The sequence below is a fragment of the Schistocerca nitens genome, chromosome 2, assembly GCF_023898315.1.
Source record: "Schistocerca nitens isolate TAMUIC-IGC-003100 chromosome 2, iqSchNite1.1, whole genome shotgun sequence".
Taxonomy (NCBI): domain Eukaryota; kingdom Metazoa; phylum Arthropoda; class Insecta; order Orthoptera; family Acrididae; genus Schistocerca; species Schistocerca nitens.
The window spans coordinates 557,650,987-557,672,176 of NC_064615.1; the positions used below are offsets into that span (position 1 = coordinate 557,650,987).

At 45.4% G+C, this 21,190-nt stretch overlaps 1 protein-coding gene across 1 annotated transcript in view; it reads right to left on the reverse strand.

Moving 5' to 3' along the window:
- LOC126234490 (alkaline phosphatase 4-like) overlaps window positions 1-21,190 on the reverse strand; it is a 110,049-nt gene that overhangs the window by 14,077 nt on the left and 74,782 nt on the right. The window contains exons 3-4 of the mRNA XM_049943184.1: window positions 11,980-12,282; window positions 4,770-4,985 (exon numbers count right to left, since the gene is read on the reverse strand). Coding sequence (XP_049799141.1) covers window positions 4,770-4,985; window positions 11,980-12,282 — 519 coding nt within the window. The remainder of the gene's footprint in view (window positions 1-4,769; window positions 4,986-11,979; window positions 12,283-21,190) is intronic.

Consider the following 21,190-nt stretch of genomic DNA (forward strand, 5'->3'; position numbering starts at 1 on the left):
TCACATAATTATTAATATGTGGAAGCTGTCGCTGGGTTGCAACTGGTATGATGTGACTCATAATTTAGCTAGTGTTACTAGATAACAACAATTACCTGAAAATTGGGACTTAGTGACTAGTGATTTAAACATTTGATGGCACAAAAAAGGGAGGGGTTTCTTAATAAACATGATATAAGTATTTCGTTATACCACTGAATACTAGTGCAACTGTACACGAAAGTGCTGCCCTTGTATTAAAAGTATGGTCAGTACAGATCAGAAATAATAATACAAGCACCAGCTCAGTGGGCTAATGAACCATGACACTGTACTGGAGGTTGCAGGTTTGAGTCCTGCCTCAGACCTGAACATTTATCGTTGTCTCTCCATATGAGTAGCCCAGATGCAAAATCCACTAAATGTATTTTTTGTCTATTTTGAGTTGAGCATGCTATTGTATAGATTTTTTCAGTGCCGACACAGTGAAATAGGTTTCAGGCTGTCAAACGTTAAAATTGGCTGTAGGAAGTCGTACTGGGTTGCAAAAGCCGCTAAATGCACGTTGTCTCATGGTGCAAAGCCTGCTAAATGTCTACCGTTTGCAAAACCCGCCAAGTTCAGTAGGCATGGCAGTCGGCGGCCAGGTCAGGATACAGGGAATGCCAACTGACATCAGACTTACCAATCTAGACATTCAAAGCTAACTTTCAGTTTGCTACGATTCGAAGGAATATTTTTCTTATTCAGAGTTAAATTGGCACTGTAGCGAACTTACACGCAACAATGAAGCTCTCGCTGCTGATGCGTTGTCGAAATATATGCCAATAAGCACAGTTCAGCTGATCAGTAGTATGTTTGTTGACGAATTTGCATGAGTTTTTGAAAAAAATGAACGATTTTGTCGACGGTTTAAACGCAGAAGATGATACAAACGAAGTGGGAGTAATTGCAGTAGATGAATTCGACTTCTTGCTAAACTCCTACTATTTCAAATGACCAGAACAAGACCAACAGCGACGATCCCTCCCAGAAAAGGAGCAAGCGTCCTGATCAGTAGGGAAAAAAATGTTTCCAAACAGAAACTATGAACATGAAGAGTATTATGAAAGCAATATTACGCAGTGAATACTGTGTTGACACTAACTGTCATGACACGCATGGAAGGATTAGTGAAACTTACCTGGTAACTGGCATTTTCAGATACAGGAAGCCAAAAAAAATCATGTTCACGAAACACAAAAACAAAAATATTTGTCTAGTTCGCGGAGAGCTCTTTTATAACTTTGAGCTGGAGACGGCAAGAGCATCCTGAAGAGGGGAAAAAATTTCAGCAAAGGAAACGGTCCAATACGAATCACAGACGGTGTGGAACTTTCAGAAGTCATCTAGGAGGCGTCAAAAAGCTTTTGGAGCTCTACTTTGGTAAAGACTGGGCGACCAAAGAGAAACTCAAATTCTACGCCGAGGTGTCAGAAGGCACTCCCAGAGTCGCCCCTGCCACTGCTAACCATCTGAAGACGCCGGAAGCGATTTTGACTTGGTGGGTAGTGTTAAGGTCGACGTCACTTAAAAACAATTTTCTGCTAATTTCATTTTCTAGAATTTTCTGTCGCTGTTTTAACTAAGATTCAACTTTCGACATATATCTGTTTTCTTTTTGACGTTAAGTAAGTCAGTTTTTCCTGGTAAAATAATGTCATCTTCCTATTTTTATATGCAAATTTTATATAATTTTCAGACTTGTCTTTGAAATAAAACGTTTTCTGTTTATATTCACAATAATTAAATTCCATCTTTCTGTCATTCCTAATAGCGGATTTTGCAAGCGAATGTTTGTTTTTTAATTGTATTGATACATTTGCAAAACCTGCTAATTGCATAAATCGGGTGCAAAAACCGCTAAGTCAATATTTCACTTAAGATTCAAACATATAACATATAGTCGCAGATTTCAGCCATTAATACCGTGTAATTAATTATGTTTTCTACTTATTTTACAAAAGAAATGAAGTCTTTAATAGTTTGGATGGGACAGTTTTTTCACAACTATCGAAGTTTCGCTTATCATGCGTTTTTTGCATCTGCACTACAAGCCACAGTCAACTTGCAGAAAATTGGGACAGGTGATTAAAAAAATCAGAACTAAGATCTAAACATTTCCTGGAGCACTGCGTTATAATTTCCCTTGTTACTATCATTGGTGCATTCAGAAACTAATTTTGGAACTTTAATGCACTCGAAGATTTTTGATGTGAGTACACAATGAATACCATAAGACCAACAAAATGATGCACCACAAAGGTGTTATGTAAATGTGTAGCATCGACCTTCATATAGGTGACAATTGAAAATCCGAAATTGTAAACTTTGGTGGCCGATAGATGAATACGTGATGCCACAGCGCAGTTTCACTGCACAGTTGGCAAGGATAGCAAACAGGGGATACGTCGATACCAGGACATACAGAATTTCATTCTGTGCACTCAATTGGAAAGTAACTGTGCTTCGTAGACAGGTACACGAACAATATACGCAATTGTCCGCATTTGAGAGATGATGTATAGTGAGCTGGTTGAAGCAATCAGCAAACTGCTCGACATTTGAATAGGAGCGATGCTACTATTCGATGATGTTGGCAGGAACGGGTCAATCATGGCTGAACACCATCAAGAAAAAAGTAGTTGACATAGGGAGCTGCCAGAACGTGAGGACTAAGCAATCATGAGAGGGTCACACAGAGCTCCAGTTTCATCACTATTATTGATCAGATGTGCCATTGGTTCTTCATTAATAGAAGGCTTGCAGAATGGGAGCTGAGCCCACAACACCGTTTGCGCCGACTACTGTTGACTTCTGTACATCAACAAGCCCATTCTACATCTACATTCACACTCCGCAAGCCACCCAACGGTGTGTGGCGGAGGGCACTTTACGTACCACTGTCATTACCTCCATTTCCTGTTCCAGTCGTGTATGGTTCGGGGGAAGAACGACTGCCGGAAAGCCTCCGTGCGCCCTCGAATATCTCTGATTTTACATTCGTGATCTCCTCGGGAGGTATAAGCAGGGGGAAGCAATACATTCGAAACGTCATCCAGAAACGCACCCTCTCGAAACCTGGACAGCAAGCTACACCACGACGCAGAGCGTCTCTCCTGCAGAGTCTGCCACTTGAGTTTGCTAAATATCTCCGTAACGCTATCACGCTTACCAAATAACCCTGTCACGAAACGCGCCGCTCTTCTTTGGATCTTCTCTACCTCCTCCATCAACCCGACCTAGTACGGATCCCACACTGATGAGCAATACTCAAGTATAGGCCGAACGAGTGTTTTGTAAGCCAGCTCCTTTGTTGATGGAGCACATTTTCTAAGGACTCTCCCAATGAATCTCAACCTGGCACCCGCCTTACCAACAATTAATTTTATATGATCATTCCACTTCAAATCGTTCCGTACACATACTCCCAGATATTTTACAGAAGTAACTGCTACCAGTGTTTGTTCCGCTATCATACAATCATACCCACAGTGATGTCGGGCACGTTCGGTCTGGAATCTCATTGACTGGAGTGGAATTGTTTTCAGTGGTGAGGCCTGCTTCGAACTGAGCCCCAATTACCAGCAAAGACACGTCCGGAGATACCCCGGACAGGGGTAGGATAAAATCTAACTGTTGTCTGCGATACGTCCCGAAGGCCAGGAGGTGCCCTGGACAGGGTTGCGATATCAAACTAACTGTTGCTTGTGATATGGCCCAACAGCGAGGAGTCATGGTCTGGGGTGCCATTTTATTTCAGCGCGGGACCCCCTTGGTTGTCATCCATGGCACCCTTACAGCACAGTGGTATGTCGACAATATTCTGCACCTTGTTTACCTTCATGGTAAGCTCTTCTGGGCTTACATTTTAGCAAGATAATGCCGATCAGGACATGGTGAGAGTTTCTAATGCTTGTCTTCATGCTTGTCAAACCCTACTTTGGCCAACAAGGTCGCCAGATCTCTCCCCAACTGTAGACGTTTGGAGCGTTATGGGCAGCACCCTCCAACTGGCTTGGGATTTTTAATGCGCCAACTGGACAGAATTTGGCACGATATCCCTCAGAGGACATCCAACAACTCCTACCAGTCAGTGCGAAGCCGAATAACTGCTTGCATAAGGGCCAGAGGTAGGCCAATGCATTATTGACTTGCTCAGTTCGTGAAGCTCTTTCTCTTGGAAAAAAAAGTCAAGCGGCTTTTCTGAATTTGTAATCAATTGTCTTTCTGTAGATGTATGAGTACACCATATGTACTAATTTCCGTCCTATTCGATTTGTTACTATGCACTGCGTCTTGTTTTATTTGTACAGAGTGTATTTCAAATTATTAGCTGTGTCCAAAAGTTGGGACTTTTGGCTTATATGGGAAGGATCGTGACACTCCTAAAAATTGGGACAGGCAACAAAGAACGGGACATACGGCAATACTGAGCATAGCCCATTCCTAATTGTAGCTGGCTACCAGTGTGTGGAGTGTCCGCCCCCGGTAGCTGAGTGGTCAGCGCGACAGAGTGTCAATCCTAAGGGCCCGGGTTCGATTCCCGGCTGGGTCAGAGATTTTCTCCGCTCAGGGACTGGATGTTGTGTTGTCCTAATCATCATCATATCATCCCGATCGACGCGCAAGTCGCCGAAGTGGAGCCAAATCGAAAGACCTGCACCAGGCGAGCGGTCTACCCGACGGGAGGCCCTCGTCACACGCCATTATTATCATAGTGTGTGGAGTAGAGATGAGCGAGCAGAGACCTTGTCGAGGTCCGCCTGCAGCAGCTGCTCCCGGGTGTGGACGAGGTGCCGGCGGCCGGGCAGGCGCAGCCACTGGGCCGTCAGGTTGCGGCCGTCGGCGCGGCCGCAGGAGCCGTCGTCGTCGGTGCCGTCGCGCTCGGCCGCCGCCAGGTCGCCCAGCTGCTTGCGCCCGCCGCCCAGCACCACGCGCAGCTCCATGCCCGGCATCTCCTCCACCTGTACATACCGTTATACCTTTCTGACTCTACGGAAGAAGCCAACGCTTTTATCTGGAAGTCAGCTCGGTGGGAAATACTTCCAACAAGGGAAGCAAACTCCCAATGGGTCATCCAATTTTTGCGCATCTCTCGCACGGTTGTAGTCCATAGTGAGATTGGAACTGTCAACATTGGAGTTCCACAGGGCTCTGTTCCTGGTCCCCTGTTGGACCTTATCTTTATTAACAACCTTGCGATGTGTACCACATTTGAGACTTATTTTACGCGGTTTGCTGATGACACGACCTTTATTGTAACAAAGCAACCAACAGTAATCTTGAGCAATCTCCCAACACTGTATCTGGTGAAATTCCAAAGTGGTTCGGTCAAATGCTGGTAAAATACTGTTCACTCATTCCCAAGCAAGTAAAGAATTGCACAGAAAGATTAACATTAATTTAATCAAGACCTAATAAGTTGGAACCTTCTATGTTCCTTTGTTCATATATTGACGAAAATCTTAAGGGGAAGGGGGGGGGGGGGGTAGGACGTCAAACGGGCCGACTTGGAGCAGGAGAGGCACCACAGGACATTCTAATTTCCGCTGTCTACTGTCTATACTTTTACAAGTAAATTCATAAAACTTTGTCAGTATGACCAGGAAGGAATTCAGGATTCACACACGTAGCAGCGGAAGTTCAAAAACATGACAAAATAATTTTTTTTTACGTGTGAAATTTCATCATTTTTTCGCTTACTATTGGCTGCATTTGTTGCTATAGGTACACTTTTCTTCATAAGTAAGAGAGACTGTTAAATGAATTTTTGCACAGCATACAAACCATACTTACAGGTGTCTGAAACTCTAGAATCTATTTAATTTATGAAAAAATGAATGAGCTGTTACGTTTTAAACTTTATGTTTAGAAAAAAATCAAATTTTGTAGTTAATTATCTCAATTTTTACCACAGTTTTTAATAGATTTGGAAAATTCTAGAGTGTCATACACCTGTAAGTATGGTTTGTATGCTGTGCAAAATTCATCAAAGAATCTCTCTTACTTGTGAAGAAAAATGTACCTATAGCAACAAATGAAGCCAGTAGTAAGCCAAAAAATTATGAAATTTCACATGTAAAAAAGTTTATTTTGTTATGTTTTTGAACTTCCCCTGCTATGAGTGTGAATCCCGAATCCTTCCTGGTCATGCTGACAAAGTTTTATTAATTTATTTGTAAAAGTAAAGACAGTAGAAAATAAAATGTTCTGTGGTGCCTCTCCTGCTCCAAGTCGGCCCGTTTGACGTCCTACCCCGCTTAAATGCTCTGAACATATTCTTGACCTTCCAAAAAGGCTAAGTTCAGCTTCTTGGACTGACCATATTATTACTTCTATTTGTGAAATCGATGCTATCAAATCTGCATACTTCAGTTGCGTCCACTTACTATTATCTTAAGGCAATATATTCTGGGAGGGGAGGGGTGAAACCATAGCCAATAAAAATTTTAGCCACTCAAAAGAGAATAATGAGAATTGGGTGTTGGGGGTCACAGTAGATATTTGCGTAGAAACTTAATAAAATACACTCCTGGAAATTGAAATAAGAACACCGTGAATTCATTGTCCCGGGAAGGGGAAACTTTATTGACACATTCCTGGGGTCAGATACATCACATGATCACACTGACAGAACCACAGGCACATAGACACAGGCAACAGAGCATGCACAATGTCGGCGCTAGTACAGTGTATATCCACCTTTCGCAGCAATGCAGGCTGCTATTCTCCCATGGAGACGATCGTAGAGATGCTGGAAGTAGTCCTGTGGAACGGCTTGCCATGCCATTTCCACCTGGCGCCTCAGTTGGACCAGCGTTCGTGCTGGACGTGCAGACCGCGTGAGACGACGCTTCATCCAGTCCCAAACATGCTCAATGGGGGACAGATCCGGAGATCTTGCTGGCCAGGGTAGTTGACTTACACCTTCTAGAGCACGTTGGGTGGCACGGGATACATGCGGACGTGCATTGTCCTGTTGGAACAGCAAGTTCCCTTGCCGGTCTAGGAATGGTAGAACGATGGGTTCGATGACGGTTTGGATGTACCGTGCACTATTCAGTGTCCCCTCGACGATCACCAGTGGTGTACGGCCAGTGTAGGAGATCGCTCCCCACACCATGATGCCGGGTGTTGGCCCTGTGTGCCTCGGTCGTATGCAGTCCTGATTGTGGCGCTCACCTGCACGGCGCCAAACACGCATGCGACCATCATTGGTACCAAGGCAGAAGCGACTCTCATCGCTGAAGACGACACGTCTCCATTCGTCCCTCCATTCACGCCTGTCGCGACACCACTGGAGGCGGGCTGCACGATGTTGGGGCGTGAGCGGAAGACGGCCTAACGGTGTGCGGGACCGTAGCCCAGCTTCATGGAGACGGTTGCGAATGGTCCTCGCCGATACCCCAGGAGCAACAGTGTCCCTAATTTGCTGGGAAGTGGCGGTGCGGTCCTCTACGGCACTGCATAGGATCCTACGGTCTTGGCGTGCATCCGTGCGTCGCTGCGGTCCGGTCCCAGGTCGACGGGCACGTGCACCTTCCGCCGACCACTGGCGACAACATCGATGTACTGTGGAGACCTCACGCCCCACGTGTTGAGCAATTCGGCGGTACGTCCACCCGGCCTCCCGCATGCCCACTATACGCCCTCGCTCAAAGTCCGTCAACTGCACATACGGTTCACGTCCACGCTGTCGCGGCATGCTACCAATGTTAAAGACTGCGATGGAGCTCCGTATGCCACCTCAAACTGGCTGACACTGACGGCGGCGGTGCACAAATGCTGCGCAGCTAGCGCCATTCGACGGCCAACACCGCGGGTCCTGGTGTGTCCGCTGTGCCGTGCGTGTGATCATTGCTTGTACAGCCCTCTCGCAGTGTCCGGAGCAAGTATGGTGGGTCTGACACACCGGTGTCGATGTGTTCTTTTTTCCATTTCCAGGAGTGTAATTAGAAATTCTGACTAGAAAATCCCAATGCATATACTCACAGATGTGTTTTATTTGTAAGAATCAGTTTCTGCACAAATTAAACATCAATTATGACAGTTAAAATACATGGGGAAACCTTGACATACATTGCGAGCTAAAGAACCTCAGCATGGTATACAAAGGAGTGCATCACATCGGCACAAAAGTGTGACGCTCTTCCTCCTCAGATTAAATCCGCTGTCAATGAACTATCAAAATTTTAACAGCCCATAAGCAGTTCCTTACAGAGAAATCCATACATAGTTTATGACTCATATATATTGTGGCTGAATACCGAGACCAATTGAAGTAATTTCTACAAATTATTGTTATATGTGTAGCTCTGTATCATTTACAGTAATATAATGTCCAAGAACTTTGTTTTCTGATTCAGAAGCTTAAGAGGGAAGAATCTGATGCTGGCACATTTCAACTCTAACCCATACAATTATTTGATGTGACATATCTAATGCTGTTCAGTAGTATCCGTTAATGATCGATTAAATATAATGCTGACCAGTTGTTCTTTATTTTTACAAATTATTTATTTTTTAATTATGTTTTAACCCCTCTTATTCATTCACATTGCATTTATTATATTATCATCATTGTGTTAATTATCTTTGGTATCATAGTGTTGTAGGCTTAGCAGTTCATTTTGTATTTACCAGTATTATATTTCATGTATTTTGTAACTACTACCTAACTGGATGTAGATGCAAAATAAATGTATGTGTCTATTTATGTTCAACATCTCTTCCTAAATAAATGGATCAGTTTCAGCCAAATTTGCTGCACATACTACTTATTCTTTGGAAAGAAATATGATGGGACGAAGTACCACCTAGATCCCTTAGGGACGGGATGGGCACAAAACAATTGGTAATGCCTGGCATCTAGGCTACCCGGCATGACTGATGTGTTATGCGGGCAGTATGAATGTGTGCAAGGGGGTATATGTGTGGATAGGGAATGGTGAACAGAGATTTTGTGCCATGGATTACTTAATTTGGAGGTATCACAGAGGCAATTGATTGACCATGAAGCCAGCATATAAGTGTATACATAATGAAAGAATATTTTTTTACCGAATTGTTTCTGTAAAATTGTTTGAGAAAGAATGCAGAGTAACTAGGATGCGTGCAACACACTGCTGGTGCTATAGTACTTCTTTACCGACTGGCAGGTTAACCAGACTTCTCTGTGTGGATCTGTAGGCGCATATGAATACGCTGGACAGCAGTTTGGCGAGTCAGCACGCTTCCTACGAGGGCAGTCAAATGAAAACCAAACGCCTACACAACAGGATCATGAAGTGGTTTCATTCAAAAGTAATCATCATATGCATTAAGACATTTATCGCACAAAGAAATGAAACAGGTGTTTTTTTTAATTTTTTAATTTTTTTTTATTTTTTTTATACCGACGTTCATGTACGTCTTTCTTCAGGTCGACAAAAATGTGTCAATCACACGATGAAAACTCAGTCTGTATGGAGGACAGTGCAGTGTTACTCAACAAAATCGCTGAAGTGTAGCCTCCATCCGACTGGCAGTGTGCGATGGAACAGGATGATTCCCTCTGACAGCATTATGGGCATTTTGACTTTATGGTGCATCGCAGTTTCTGCAAAGTATGTTCATAGCGTTGCGCATCGATTGTGGTTCCACGCTCGAGGAACTTGGTGAGCAAAGGATGCCTCAGACGGCGAAGAAGGTCATCGTCACCTTACGCGGTGCCACCATTCCGAGCCTGAGGGGCTGGCCGGGGTGGCCGAGCGGTTCTAGGCGCTTCAGTCTGGAACCGCGTGACCGCTACGGTCGCAGGTTCGAATCCTGCCTCGGGCATGGATGTGTGTGATGTCCTTAGGTTAGTTAGGTTTAATTAGTTCTAAGTTCTAGGCGACTGATGACCTCAGAAGTTGAGTCGCATAGTGCTCAGAGCCATTTGAACCATAGCAGAGGGAACGTCCCACATCTCCCCCCACCAAAGAAATTCGAAGTTGTTTACACAAATTCCAGTAAGCTGCACGCTAGCGCCCGCCTCCACACTGCCAATCGGATGAAAACTACACCTGAGCAATTTGGTTGGAAAACACTGCAACATCCTTCGTACAGCCCGAATGGTGCGATTTTCAGATCCTTGGGGACCTAAAGAAAGGCACGGGCGGACGTCGGTTTCAGATGGGCGAGAAAGTGCAGAAGTGGGTGCAGTTGATCCGTCAGAGACCTACCGTGTTCTACGAAACAGCCACTGATCGCCTCGTCTCCCAGTCGGATAAATGTCTTAACGCTTCTGCTGATTATTTTTAAATGGAACCATTCTGTGGTCCCGTCGTAACGGAAGCTCAGTTTTCATTTGACTGCTCGTTATACAGGGTGTTACAAAAAGGTACGACCAAACTTTCAGGAAACATTCCTCACACACAAATAAAGAAAAGATGTTATGTGGACATGTGTCTGGAAACGCTTAATTTCCATGTTAGAGCTCATTTTAGTTTCGTCAGTATGTACTGTACTTCCTCGATTCACCGCCAGTTGCCCAATTGAAGGAAGGTAATGTTGACTTCGGTGCTTGTGTTGATATGCGACTCATTGCTCTACAGTACCAGCATCAAGCACATCAGTACGTAGCATCAACAGGTTAGTGTTCATCACGAACGTGGTTTTGCAGTCAGTGCGATGTTTACACATGCGGAGTTGGCAGATGCCCATTTGATGTATGGATTAGCACGGGGCAATAGCCGTGGCGCGGTACGTTTGTATCGAGACAGATTTCCAGAACGAAGGTGTCCCGACAGGAAGACGTTCGAAGCAATTGATCGGCGTCTTAGGGAGCACGGAACATTCCAGCCTATGACTCGCGACTGAGGAACACCTAGAACGACGAGGACACCTGCAATGGACAAGGCAATTCTTCGTGCAGTTGACGATAACGCTAATGTCAGCGTCAGAGAAGTTGCTACTGTACAAGGTAACGTTGACCACGTCACTGTATGGAGTGTGGTACGGGAGAACCAGTGGTTTCCGCACTATGTACAGCGTGTGCATGCACTATCAGCAGCTGATTGGCCTCCACGGGTACACTTCCGCGAATGGTTCATCCGACAATGTGTCAATCCTCATTTCAGTGCAAATGTTCTCTTTACGGATGAGGCTTCATTCCAACGTGATCAAATTGTAAATTTTCACAATTAACATGTGTGGGCTGACGAGAATCCGCAGGCAATTGTGCAATCACGTCATCAACACAGATTTTCTGTGAACGTTTGGGCAGGCATTGTTGGTGATATCTTGATTGGGCCCCATGTTCTTGCACTTACGCTCAATGGAGCACGTTATCATGATTTCATACGGGATACTCTACCTGTGTTGCTAGAACATGTGCCTTTACAAGTACGACACAACTAGTGGTTCATACACGATGGAGCTCCTGCACATTTCATTCGAAGTGTTCGTACGCTTCTCAACAACAGATTCGGTGACCGATCGATAGGTAGAGGCGGACCAATTCCGTGGCCTCCACGCTCTCCTGACCTCAACCCTCTTGACTTCCATTTATGGGGCACTTGAAAGCTCTTGTCTACGCAACCCCGGTACCAAATGTAGAGACTCTTCGTGCTCGTATTGTGGACGGCTGTGATACAATACGCCATTCTCCAGGGCTGCATCAGCGCATCAGGGATTCCATGCGACGGAGGGTGGATGCATGTATCCTCGCTAACGGAGGACATTTTGAACATTTCCTGTAACAAAGTGTTTGAAGTCACGCTAGTACGTTCTGTTTCTGTGTGTTTCCATTCCATGATTAATGTGGTTTGAAGAGAAGTAATAAAATGAGTTCTAACATGGAAAGTAAGCGTTTCCGGACACATGTCCACATAACATAATTTCTTTCTTTGTGTGTGAGGAATGTTTCCTGAAAGTTTGGCCGTACCTTTTTGTAACACCCTGTACACCGGCTGCCTGCGTGTCGGCGGTACGCACCAGCTGGCGCGCTATGTCGAGCTGGTGGCAGCCGTCGGGCAGCCCGGTGTCGCACTCCCAGTCGCGGTGCGCGGAGCGCGCGTACAGCGCGGCGGGCGTGGCGTGCGTGATGCGCGTCGTGGTGACGACGCCGGCGACGCGGCCCGCCGCCTGCGCCCAGCCGGCCAGCGACGTCAGCCGCGCCGCCGCGTCCGCCGGCCGCGGGCACTGCTTGGCCACCACCGACGCGTCCATCCCCAGCACGCCGTTGGACGTCTTCACGCCCGTCAGGAAGGCCGTGCCCGTTGCCGCCGAGTCACCCACCTGCAACCGTGCACACCGCCACACTGAGTCTTACTGCAGGTTTGTTTTTCCGCTACCCGCCTCGACCCTCTCGAGCACTCTCCTCAGTTGACTACTGCACTTTGGGGTAGTACGTCTCCTACCTTACAGTCCGCTGGATGCGAGGAGTGCATCCTCGCATCCAGCGGACTGTAAGGTAGGAGACGTACTACCCCAAAGTGCAGTAGTCAACTGAGGAGAGTGCTCGAGAGGGTCGAGGCGGGTAGCGGAAAAACAATCGTTCCCCTCGCTTCCTTCTGCCCCGCGGGCGCCTATGATCTATGTTACTTCCCATCCGAACAAGCTCCCTTAGTACGAGGGTCATTCCAAGAGAAATGCACACTATTTTTTGTAAAAATACAGTTTTCATTGTGCATGTGTGAAAGTTTTACAGTGTGTGGATACATCCTTCCCGCTTGTTTTCAAACTTAGTTCAACCTGTTCCCGTGAGTGGCGCCGTCACAGCATGTCTTCAAGATGGCTGCTACACTTGACGTTCGTCAGAAGCAACGTGCTGTCATAGAAATCCTGTGCTGTGAAAACGAGACAGTGGGAAACATCCACAAGAGGTTGAAAAAGGTGTATGGAGATGCTGCTGTCGGTCGCAGTACAGTTAGTCGGTGGGCAAGCAGGTTACGTGATGAAAGCGGGCACGGCAATATTGAGGACTGTCCTCGCAGCGGCAGGCCTCGTACTGCACACACTCCAGACAATGTGCAGAGAGTTAACGAATTGGTGACTGCTGACAGATGCATCACAGTAAACGAATTGTCACGGTACTTTGCGATAGTGGAAGGAAGTGTTTGCAGAATATTGAAAGTGTTGGCGTTAAAAAAGGTTTGTGCCAGGTGCGTTCCCAGGATGTTGACAGTGGCTCACAAAGAAACAAGAAAAACAACAAAAAAATCACTGAAACACACGCCTTACAGACCTGACCTGGCTCCATGTGACTATCATCTCTTTGGGAAACTGAAAGACTGTCTTTGTGGAACAAGGTTTGAAGATGATGACTCCCTTGTGCACACTGTGAAACAGTGGCTCCAACAGGTTGGTCCAGAATTTTATCGTGTGGGTACACAGGCGTCGGTTTCAAGATGGCGTAAGGCAGTTGAGAGGGATGGAAATTATGCGTAGAAATCAAAATATTGTTCCTAAAGGATGTATCTACACACTGTAAAACTTTCAGAGATGTAGAATAAAAGATGGATTTAAAAAAAAAAAAAGTGTGCATTTCTTTTGGAGTGACCCTCGTACTAGTGGACTCAGAGACGGATCGATTTCTCTTTTCCATCACTTCATCACTATCAGAGTGAAGTCCTCGAAGATGTTTTGGAAGTTTTGCAAACAGACGAAAATCGTATGCGGCCACGTCAGGACTGTGTGGAGAATGATCGAAGACAATGAACGCAAAGCGTCGGATTACTGAAGATGTCGCAGCGCTCGTGTCACGCTGAAGGAGTGGATGCTCCAGTAAGTGGACGAACTATTTGAATTCGAAACCCAGTTACAGCACGCTGTTTCTCACTCACCAACATAGTCACTTTACACTCTGACATGTTACACTCTACTGTTCGGAGGGGGCTGTAAAAATGTAGACATGAAGAAGAAAGATGTAGGCTGTTAATACCGTTTGTTTTATTTAAAGATCTTTAACACTTTTCAAATAAAAAATTCTGAGGCATTTTTTTTCAGCATGCCCTCGTTAAATTTTAGAAAATTTACCGTGAAAGTAGTTGAACATTGATAAACGTGGTCAAAATGTTTATGCATGAAACTCGAAATTAAAACACAAATTTTGTGTGATACGAGAGAGAAATATTCTATTAATGAAGTCGTATACACTATCTGTCCAAAAAGTTTCGAGGGCGATTCTATTCGTGCCGTGTAAGTGACACCAGCGCAGTAACTACGGCAGCAGCTTCAACTAACAATTGTGAACAACAGACGTGCATTCGAGCAGTCAGCGGAGGGCGGGTAGTGTTAAGCAGTGGACGTGCGGCCGCAGTGTTTCAGTGTTGTTGTGTCACACATCATAACGGAGCAACATCTCTAAATGAAACTGTGAAGGTCCCGGCGGAGGTTCGAGTCCTCCCTCGGGCTTTGTATGTATTGTATGTTAACCGGGGGCCTAGAAACGACGGACAGGCTCCGTCCCCGCCGTAGCCGCAGTGGTCCACAACCCCACGACGACTACCGCAGTCCACTTAACCCTTCCGCCGCCCCAAACCGAACCCAGGGTTACTGTGCGGTTCGACCCCTGTGGACCCCCCAGGGAACGTCTCACACCAGACGAGTGTAACCCCTATGTTTGCGTGGTAGAGTAATGGTGGTGTACGCGTACGTGGAGAACTTGTTTGCGCAGCAATCGCCGACATAGTGTAACTGAGGCTGAATAAGGGGAACCAGCCCGCATTCGCCGAGGCAGGTGGAAAACCGCCTAAAAACCATCCACAGACTGGCCAGTTCACCAGACCTCGACACAAATCCGCCGGGCGGACTCGTGCCGGGGACCAGGCGCTCCTTCGCGCCCAGAAAGCCGTGCGTTAGATCGCACGGCCAACTGGGCGGGCTTCCCTCGGGCATGGGTGTGTGTGTTTGTCCTTAGGATAAGTTAGGTTAAGTAGTGTGGAAGCTTAGGGACTGATGACCTTAGCAGTTAAGTCTCGTGTGATTTCACATACATTTGAACATTTTTTTGAAACTGTGAAGGCATTGTCCAGAATGTCATGAAGAAGAGAGTGAGTGCAAAGTTTGTCCTGCACAGTTTGACTCCCGAACAAAAACGATGAGATGTGAATATCTGCTGCTGTTTCGATGAAAAGCAAAACACGAGCTGGAAAAAATGATCACAGGTGTTGAGAGTTGTTGTAGTCAATACGAACCTGCCACAGAACGACGAAGTGCAGAAATCACATGAAGGATGAATGCTTTGACGACATAACCGACACTGAAGCCAGTGTGACACAAGAGTTGAACATCATCTTGAAGAAGGCATTTTCTGGTCGTTTCACACGGGTGTATGAACATTCTGTGTGTCGTACTCAAGTGGGAGAAGACTATGCAAAACACATGATGTATTAAAATCACCAAATTAATTTTTCTCTATTTTTTAGTAATCCAATCTCGAAACCTTTCGGATTAACGGGTTACAAATTTTACAGTTGTTCAGTATAAATGCCTACAATTTTCCCCCTGCATAAAAACATTAGATTGAAATTTTTGCAGCCTTTAACTTAACAAAATCACTTAAATGAATCTAGTGATTTGAAGGTATCGCTTTCAATGGCTAAATTTGACAGTCCACACAGACTTTCTTGATGAAGTGTTGACCTAGGGTTTGTCTTGACAAACTTGTGCGTCAAAAAGCCTTTCAGAAATGGCTACAAACTGAGGTAAAGTCAGGAAAGTACGTAAGCTTACGTAAAGTATTGCCAAAAATCTCCACAAAACTGTCTTTTTGCAGAACACTATTTCATACTGAAGTCAGTGGCAGCTGCTAACCACACATTCACAGTTATCTTGCGAACAGCTCGTTTGTGGTACTTTGTTGACCGAAAGGTTTTTGCTTCTTCTATCCTTTACTTCCAGCCGTGTCAGTTTTCGCTACTAATTATAAAATGCCATATATACAAAGTTTGAACTTGGGATGCGTCTGGCGACCCACTCAACTTGGCGCCTCAGCGGTTGCTTGTATTGCTTAAGCCTTAAACCTGCCTCGGTAGGCTTCGTTATCGGTCATCTTGTGTTTCATTGTTCGCCGTTTATGGTCTCCCGCACAGCACCTGTGTCAGAGGGGAATTTTCTTACGAAACATGCACACAGATATCGCTTTACTATTGAAAGCATGAAACGCAGTAGGAACCCTACCATTGACGATGATTTAACAAACAAGAACGAAACCTGTGCTCTGACGTAAAAAACGTGGTATGCAGAGCACAGTATAAATAAACACTACAAATTAAGACTTTGAGCGATATTATTTGGAAGCATCAATATGCTGAAGAAGTGGCACAGTGATACATTTCAGTTATTCTAACCACATCAAATCACTCACAGTTGTAGTGTTGACGTAAATGTATTCATGAAAATTGTTTTAGACCGGCTCACACTATTCTACTCTAGAGCACGTTACAATGCACACCCGTCTCCCAGCCACACTCCAATGTTGCACATTCTTCTCAGCAATTATTATAACCAGAACCGGTCCGAGAACATTTTTGCAGACAAGCGACATACCATCTGAAAAAAATGGTTCAAATGGCTCTGAGCACTATGGGACTCAACTGCTGAGGTCATTAGTCCCCTAGAACTTAGAACTAGTTAAACCTAACTAACCTAAGGACATCACAAACATCCATGCCCGAGGCAGGATTCGAACCTGCGACCGTAGCGGTCTTGCGGTTCCAGACTGCAGCGCCTTTAACCGCACGGCCACTTCGGCCGGCCATACCATCTGACAGCTCTTCCTCCTTCGCCCCCCCCCCCTCCCTCCCTCATTTCCCTCCAACACATTCGCCTGTGTCAGTTTTCGCTTGAAATTATGTACAAATTATGCACTTGGGCGGCTCTGACGCCCATCTCAACCTGACGCCCCAAGCGGCGGCTCGAGTCGTTTGTTCCATAAACCGGTTCTGGTTATATTATCCACATTGCCCGAAATAAATAATCCGATGTTTCAGCTAAATGTCGAACTTTCGAAGATAATCATCATCTGCAATGTCAGGAGGTGAATGACGCCGGAACTGCTTTGTGTTTATACAGTATGAGTCATTGATGATGTCATATACTTTCAGGGATGACGAAGAAGGGTAACTGTACCAACTTGAAGTAAGGGACCCTGCTGCGGAGGCCCATGCGCAGCAACGTTCGCTTGCCAGTCGTTGAGGAGACACTTTTGGTAGCCCCTTAGTTCATCTGGCGGGCAGTTGCTCAACAACTGCACATATATATACTATATGTGACGTATGTCAACGCCTGTAAGCAGCTAAGGGTTTTCATTTCATTGTAACTGCACATATATTCGCCCGTACACGGATCTCTTCTAGTGCAAGAACTTTGATTTACAATTTTTACGAGGTGGTAATATGGACCACAAGAAAAGAATTGTATTTTGTAACAAACATTCACAAAACTCTTTGAATCATTGTATGTTGAAAATGTAGTACGTATTTTATTTACCAAAAATTACTTTCTGTAATTAAAGTAATAGTTATTTAAAAAGAGCGAATGGTCGAACTGTTTCTGCTTGAGGAATGAGGTGTGTTTGTGTGTGTGAGTTAACCTGCTAAATATTTCAATATATGATTATAGAGTATTTGTTGGAATTATTCAAGCGCTTTAAATACCCTTCCATCTCAAATTCATTAAGATTTTTCAGCGTTTAGCACTGTTAGCTGCCGGCCGTAGTGGCCGTGCGGTTCTAGGCGCTACAGTCTGGAGCCGAGCGACCGCTACGGTCGCAGTTTCGAATCCTGCCTCGGGCATGGATGTGCGTGATGTCCTTAGGTTAGTTAGGTTTAATTAGTTCTAAGTTCTAGGCGACTGATGACCTCAGAAGTTAAGTCGCATAGTGCTCAGGGCCATTTGAACCAACCATTGTTAGCGGTTGGAGCATCATTTTGACGAGCTAGCCGCCGCCATTACGCAGCAAATATGAACTAACCGTGCAAAAGACGCACGACCTATGACGATTTAAATTGTTTAATTTTCAGAACAACAGAGAAGCTGAGCAGTATAACTTCTAAACGTTTTCTACTGAATTCTGACTTGAAGCCCAACTTGAGACTTGGCCTGGACTAACGTAGGCACTTATAATATTTTTGTGAACAGTAAAGAGTTTCGCTATATAAAATCAATGAAAGCATTAACCTATGTAACAGTAAAGTATTTATAAGGCAGTCAGTATTACTACATAAGCTAAATAAGTTCTACACAGGCCAGTGCGAACCTTTATGCCCCGCTCCACCTTACGTAAACATTGTAATACGTAATCTTCTAATTGCAAATACAACTGAGCTTAGCCGGCAAATAATATTCTTTATTAACTGTATTACTGTGGCCAAACAAAAATAGACAGAAGTTATTTCATTACGATTTTTAAAGACAATCTGCAACAACAATTAACATTTTTCAAATTTCACTTTATAGGAAAAGTATTTAAAAAGAGAGACGGGATATCTCTAAAGCGCATGCCTTAAGAGTTTTGAGTACTTGTTCAGTGCAAGATATGTGTTTCACAGTAGCAAAGATGAACAAATGTTCATGGTTCTTAAGGTATGGATATTAGAGGCCATGTTTACTGGACATTTCTTCCTCATTTTGGTCCATAGCTTGCAATAGAAGAGGTCCCCTGTCAGGTTCAAATGGCTCTGAGCGCTATGCGACTAAGTTCTGAGGTCATCAGTCGCCTAGAACTTAGAACTAATTAAACCTAACTAACCTAAGGACATCAGGCACATCCATGCCCGAGGCAGGATTCGAAACTGCGACCGTAGCGGTCGCTGGGCTCCAGACTGTAGCGCCTAGAACCGCACGGCCACTCCGGCCGGCCCTGTCAGAGAATCCGGACCAGTGTCCCTTACCTCAGCTTTCTCCACCATCTCTGGGTGTAACATTATCACTGGATCAGCCTGTATATACCCCTCAAAAAAGTAATACACCACGTATGTTCCTGTGAACGTGAGAGGGTTTAGACCGAAGGGAATGAAAGACTGAGCCTTATGAAACTAAAGAAGTAAAATAAAAAATTACTGTAAAATAAAAACAAAAGAATAATCAAAGTGAAGAGACACTTTTTTTTCACGCATAATCAAAGTAAAGAGACACTTTTTTTTCACATGCGTGAAATCTAAATCTGTTGCTGTACCGTGTTGTGCTCTGTAACATACCTTGATCTTCCATAGAACGCTGTCCACGATACGGGCGACGCGTTCTTGCTCAAGTATGCCACGAGAGAGTGGAACAGGCTCTGGCAACACCGTGTCGCCGGTCTTGTGGACAGCATGCTAAGGGCCCTGCCGCACTGGGATGCCAGGGCAGGTCTGCTGGCAGGCGTGGGGCGCAGTGGAGCCTCCCGCACTTGGCGTCTACCTGAGAGTGGCGGCTCTGCCGGCAGAGCGACTGCCGCTAGCTTCTGCCGGCAGGCCTACCGGCCTGGCGGAATACACACCGGCTTGCGGCCGCTCCCGCACCAGCACGCCAGCAGACCTGCCCTGTGGATAGTTTTGACATCGAATCTTTTATCTGAGAGATTCAGATGTGATCAGCAACTACGGACACACCACCTCAGGCCTGCTCAAAACGCGAACTGGAGAAAAAGTGTTGGGAATTACGAGCGCCATAAATTAAGCAAAGTTCAAAGAACAGGCCTCTCCACGTTATAATCTCATTCAGACCACTTATAGCCCGCATCTCGTGGTCGTGCGGTAACGTTCTAGCTTCCCACGCCCGGGTTCCCGGGTTCGATTCCCGGCGGGGTCAGGGATTTTCTCTGCCTCGTGATGGCTGGGTGTTGTGTGCTGTCCTTAGGTTAGTTAGGTTTAAGTAGTTCTAAGTTCTAGGGGACTTATGACCACAGCAGTTGAGTCCCATAGTGCTCAGAGCCATTTGAACCATTTGAACCACTTATAATAGCGGACCTTCTGGAGTCTGGCCGGCTAGAAATAGCGGGAATTATCGATCCTCTATTTCCGTACAGCCAGTACCTGATACACCACTCCAACCACAAGAACTTTACACCACAGACAAAGCACATTTTACTATCCGGACTATGAAAGTTTTCCTCAAAACCTGCTTCCAGACCGAAATAGCATAGCTACATCTTCTGTAGCAGAAGGTGATGCTAGTAGGTCCGACACATCAAACACGCTAGAATTATTTTAAGAACCAAGAGATGTAAACAAATGAGGCTGGTTTCCTACTTTTTGTTTAAAAACATTTGTAAAATGAATTAATTCTAAATGACGCACTTTTCAAATAAAAACTGAAAAATCACTTCTGCGTATACTTTACAGCTACTACTAAAACGGTAAATATCACAGCAGACAACAAATAATTACCTACCGATTAGACAGCAGAGCGTCCAGCAGACTTGCCGTGGCGTCTCAGTGCGGTAGGACCCTAAGGATCATCAAAGTATGTTTTCCTGCGCAGGGCTACCCAGTAGTAGACGTTGGGTTTGCTGGTGTACTAATCCACAATGTGATCAAAAGTATCCGGACACCTGGCTGAAAACGACTTACAAGTTCGTGGCGCCCTCCATCGGTAATGCTGGATTTGAATATGGTGTTGGCCCACCCTTAGCCTTATTGACAGCTTCCACTCTCACAGGCATACTTTCAATCAGGTGTTGGAAGGTTTCTTGGGGAATTGCAGCCATTCTTCACGCAGTGCTGCACTGAGGAGAGGTATCGATGTCGGTCGGTGAGGCCTGTCACGAAGTCGGCGTTCCAAAACATCCCAAAGGTGTTCTATAGGATTCAGGTCAGGCTCTGTGCCGGCCAGTACATTACAGGGATGTTATTGTCGTCTACCAATCCGTCACAGGCCGGGCATTATCAACAGGTGCTCGATCGTGCTGAAACATGCAACCGCCATCCCCGAATTGCTCATCAACAGTGGGAAGCGAGAAGGTGCTTAAAACGTCAATGTAGGCCTGTGCTGTAATAGTGCCACGCAAAATAATGGGTGCAAGTCCCCTCCATGGAAAAAAAGATCATACCATAACATCACCACCTCCGAATTTTACTGTTGGCACTACACACGCTGGCAGATGACGTTCACCGGGCATTCGCCATACCCACACCCTGCCATCGGATCGCCACATTGTGTACCGTGATTCCTCACTCCACACAACGTTTTTCCACAGTTCAATCGTCCAATGTTTAGGCTC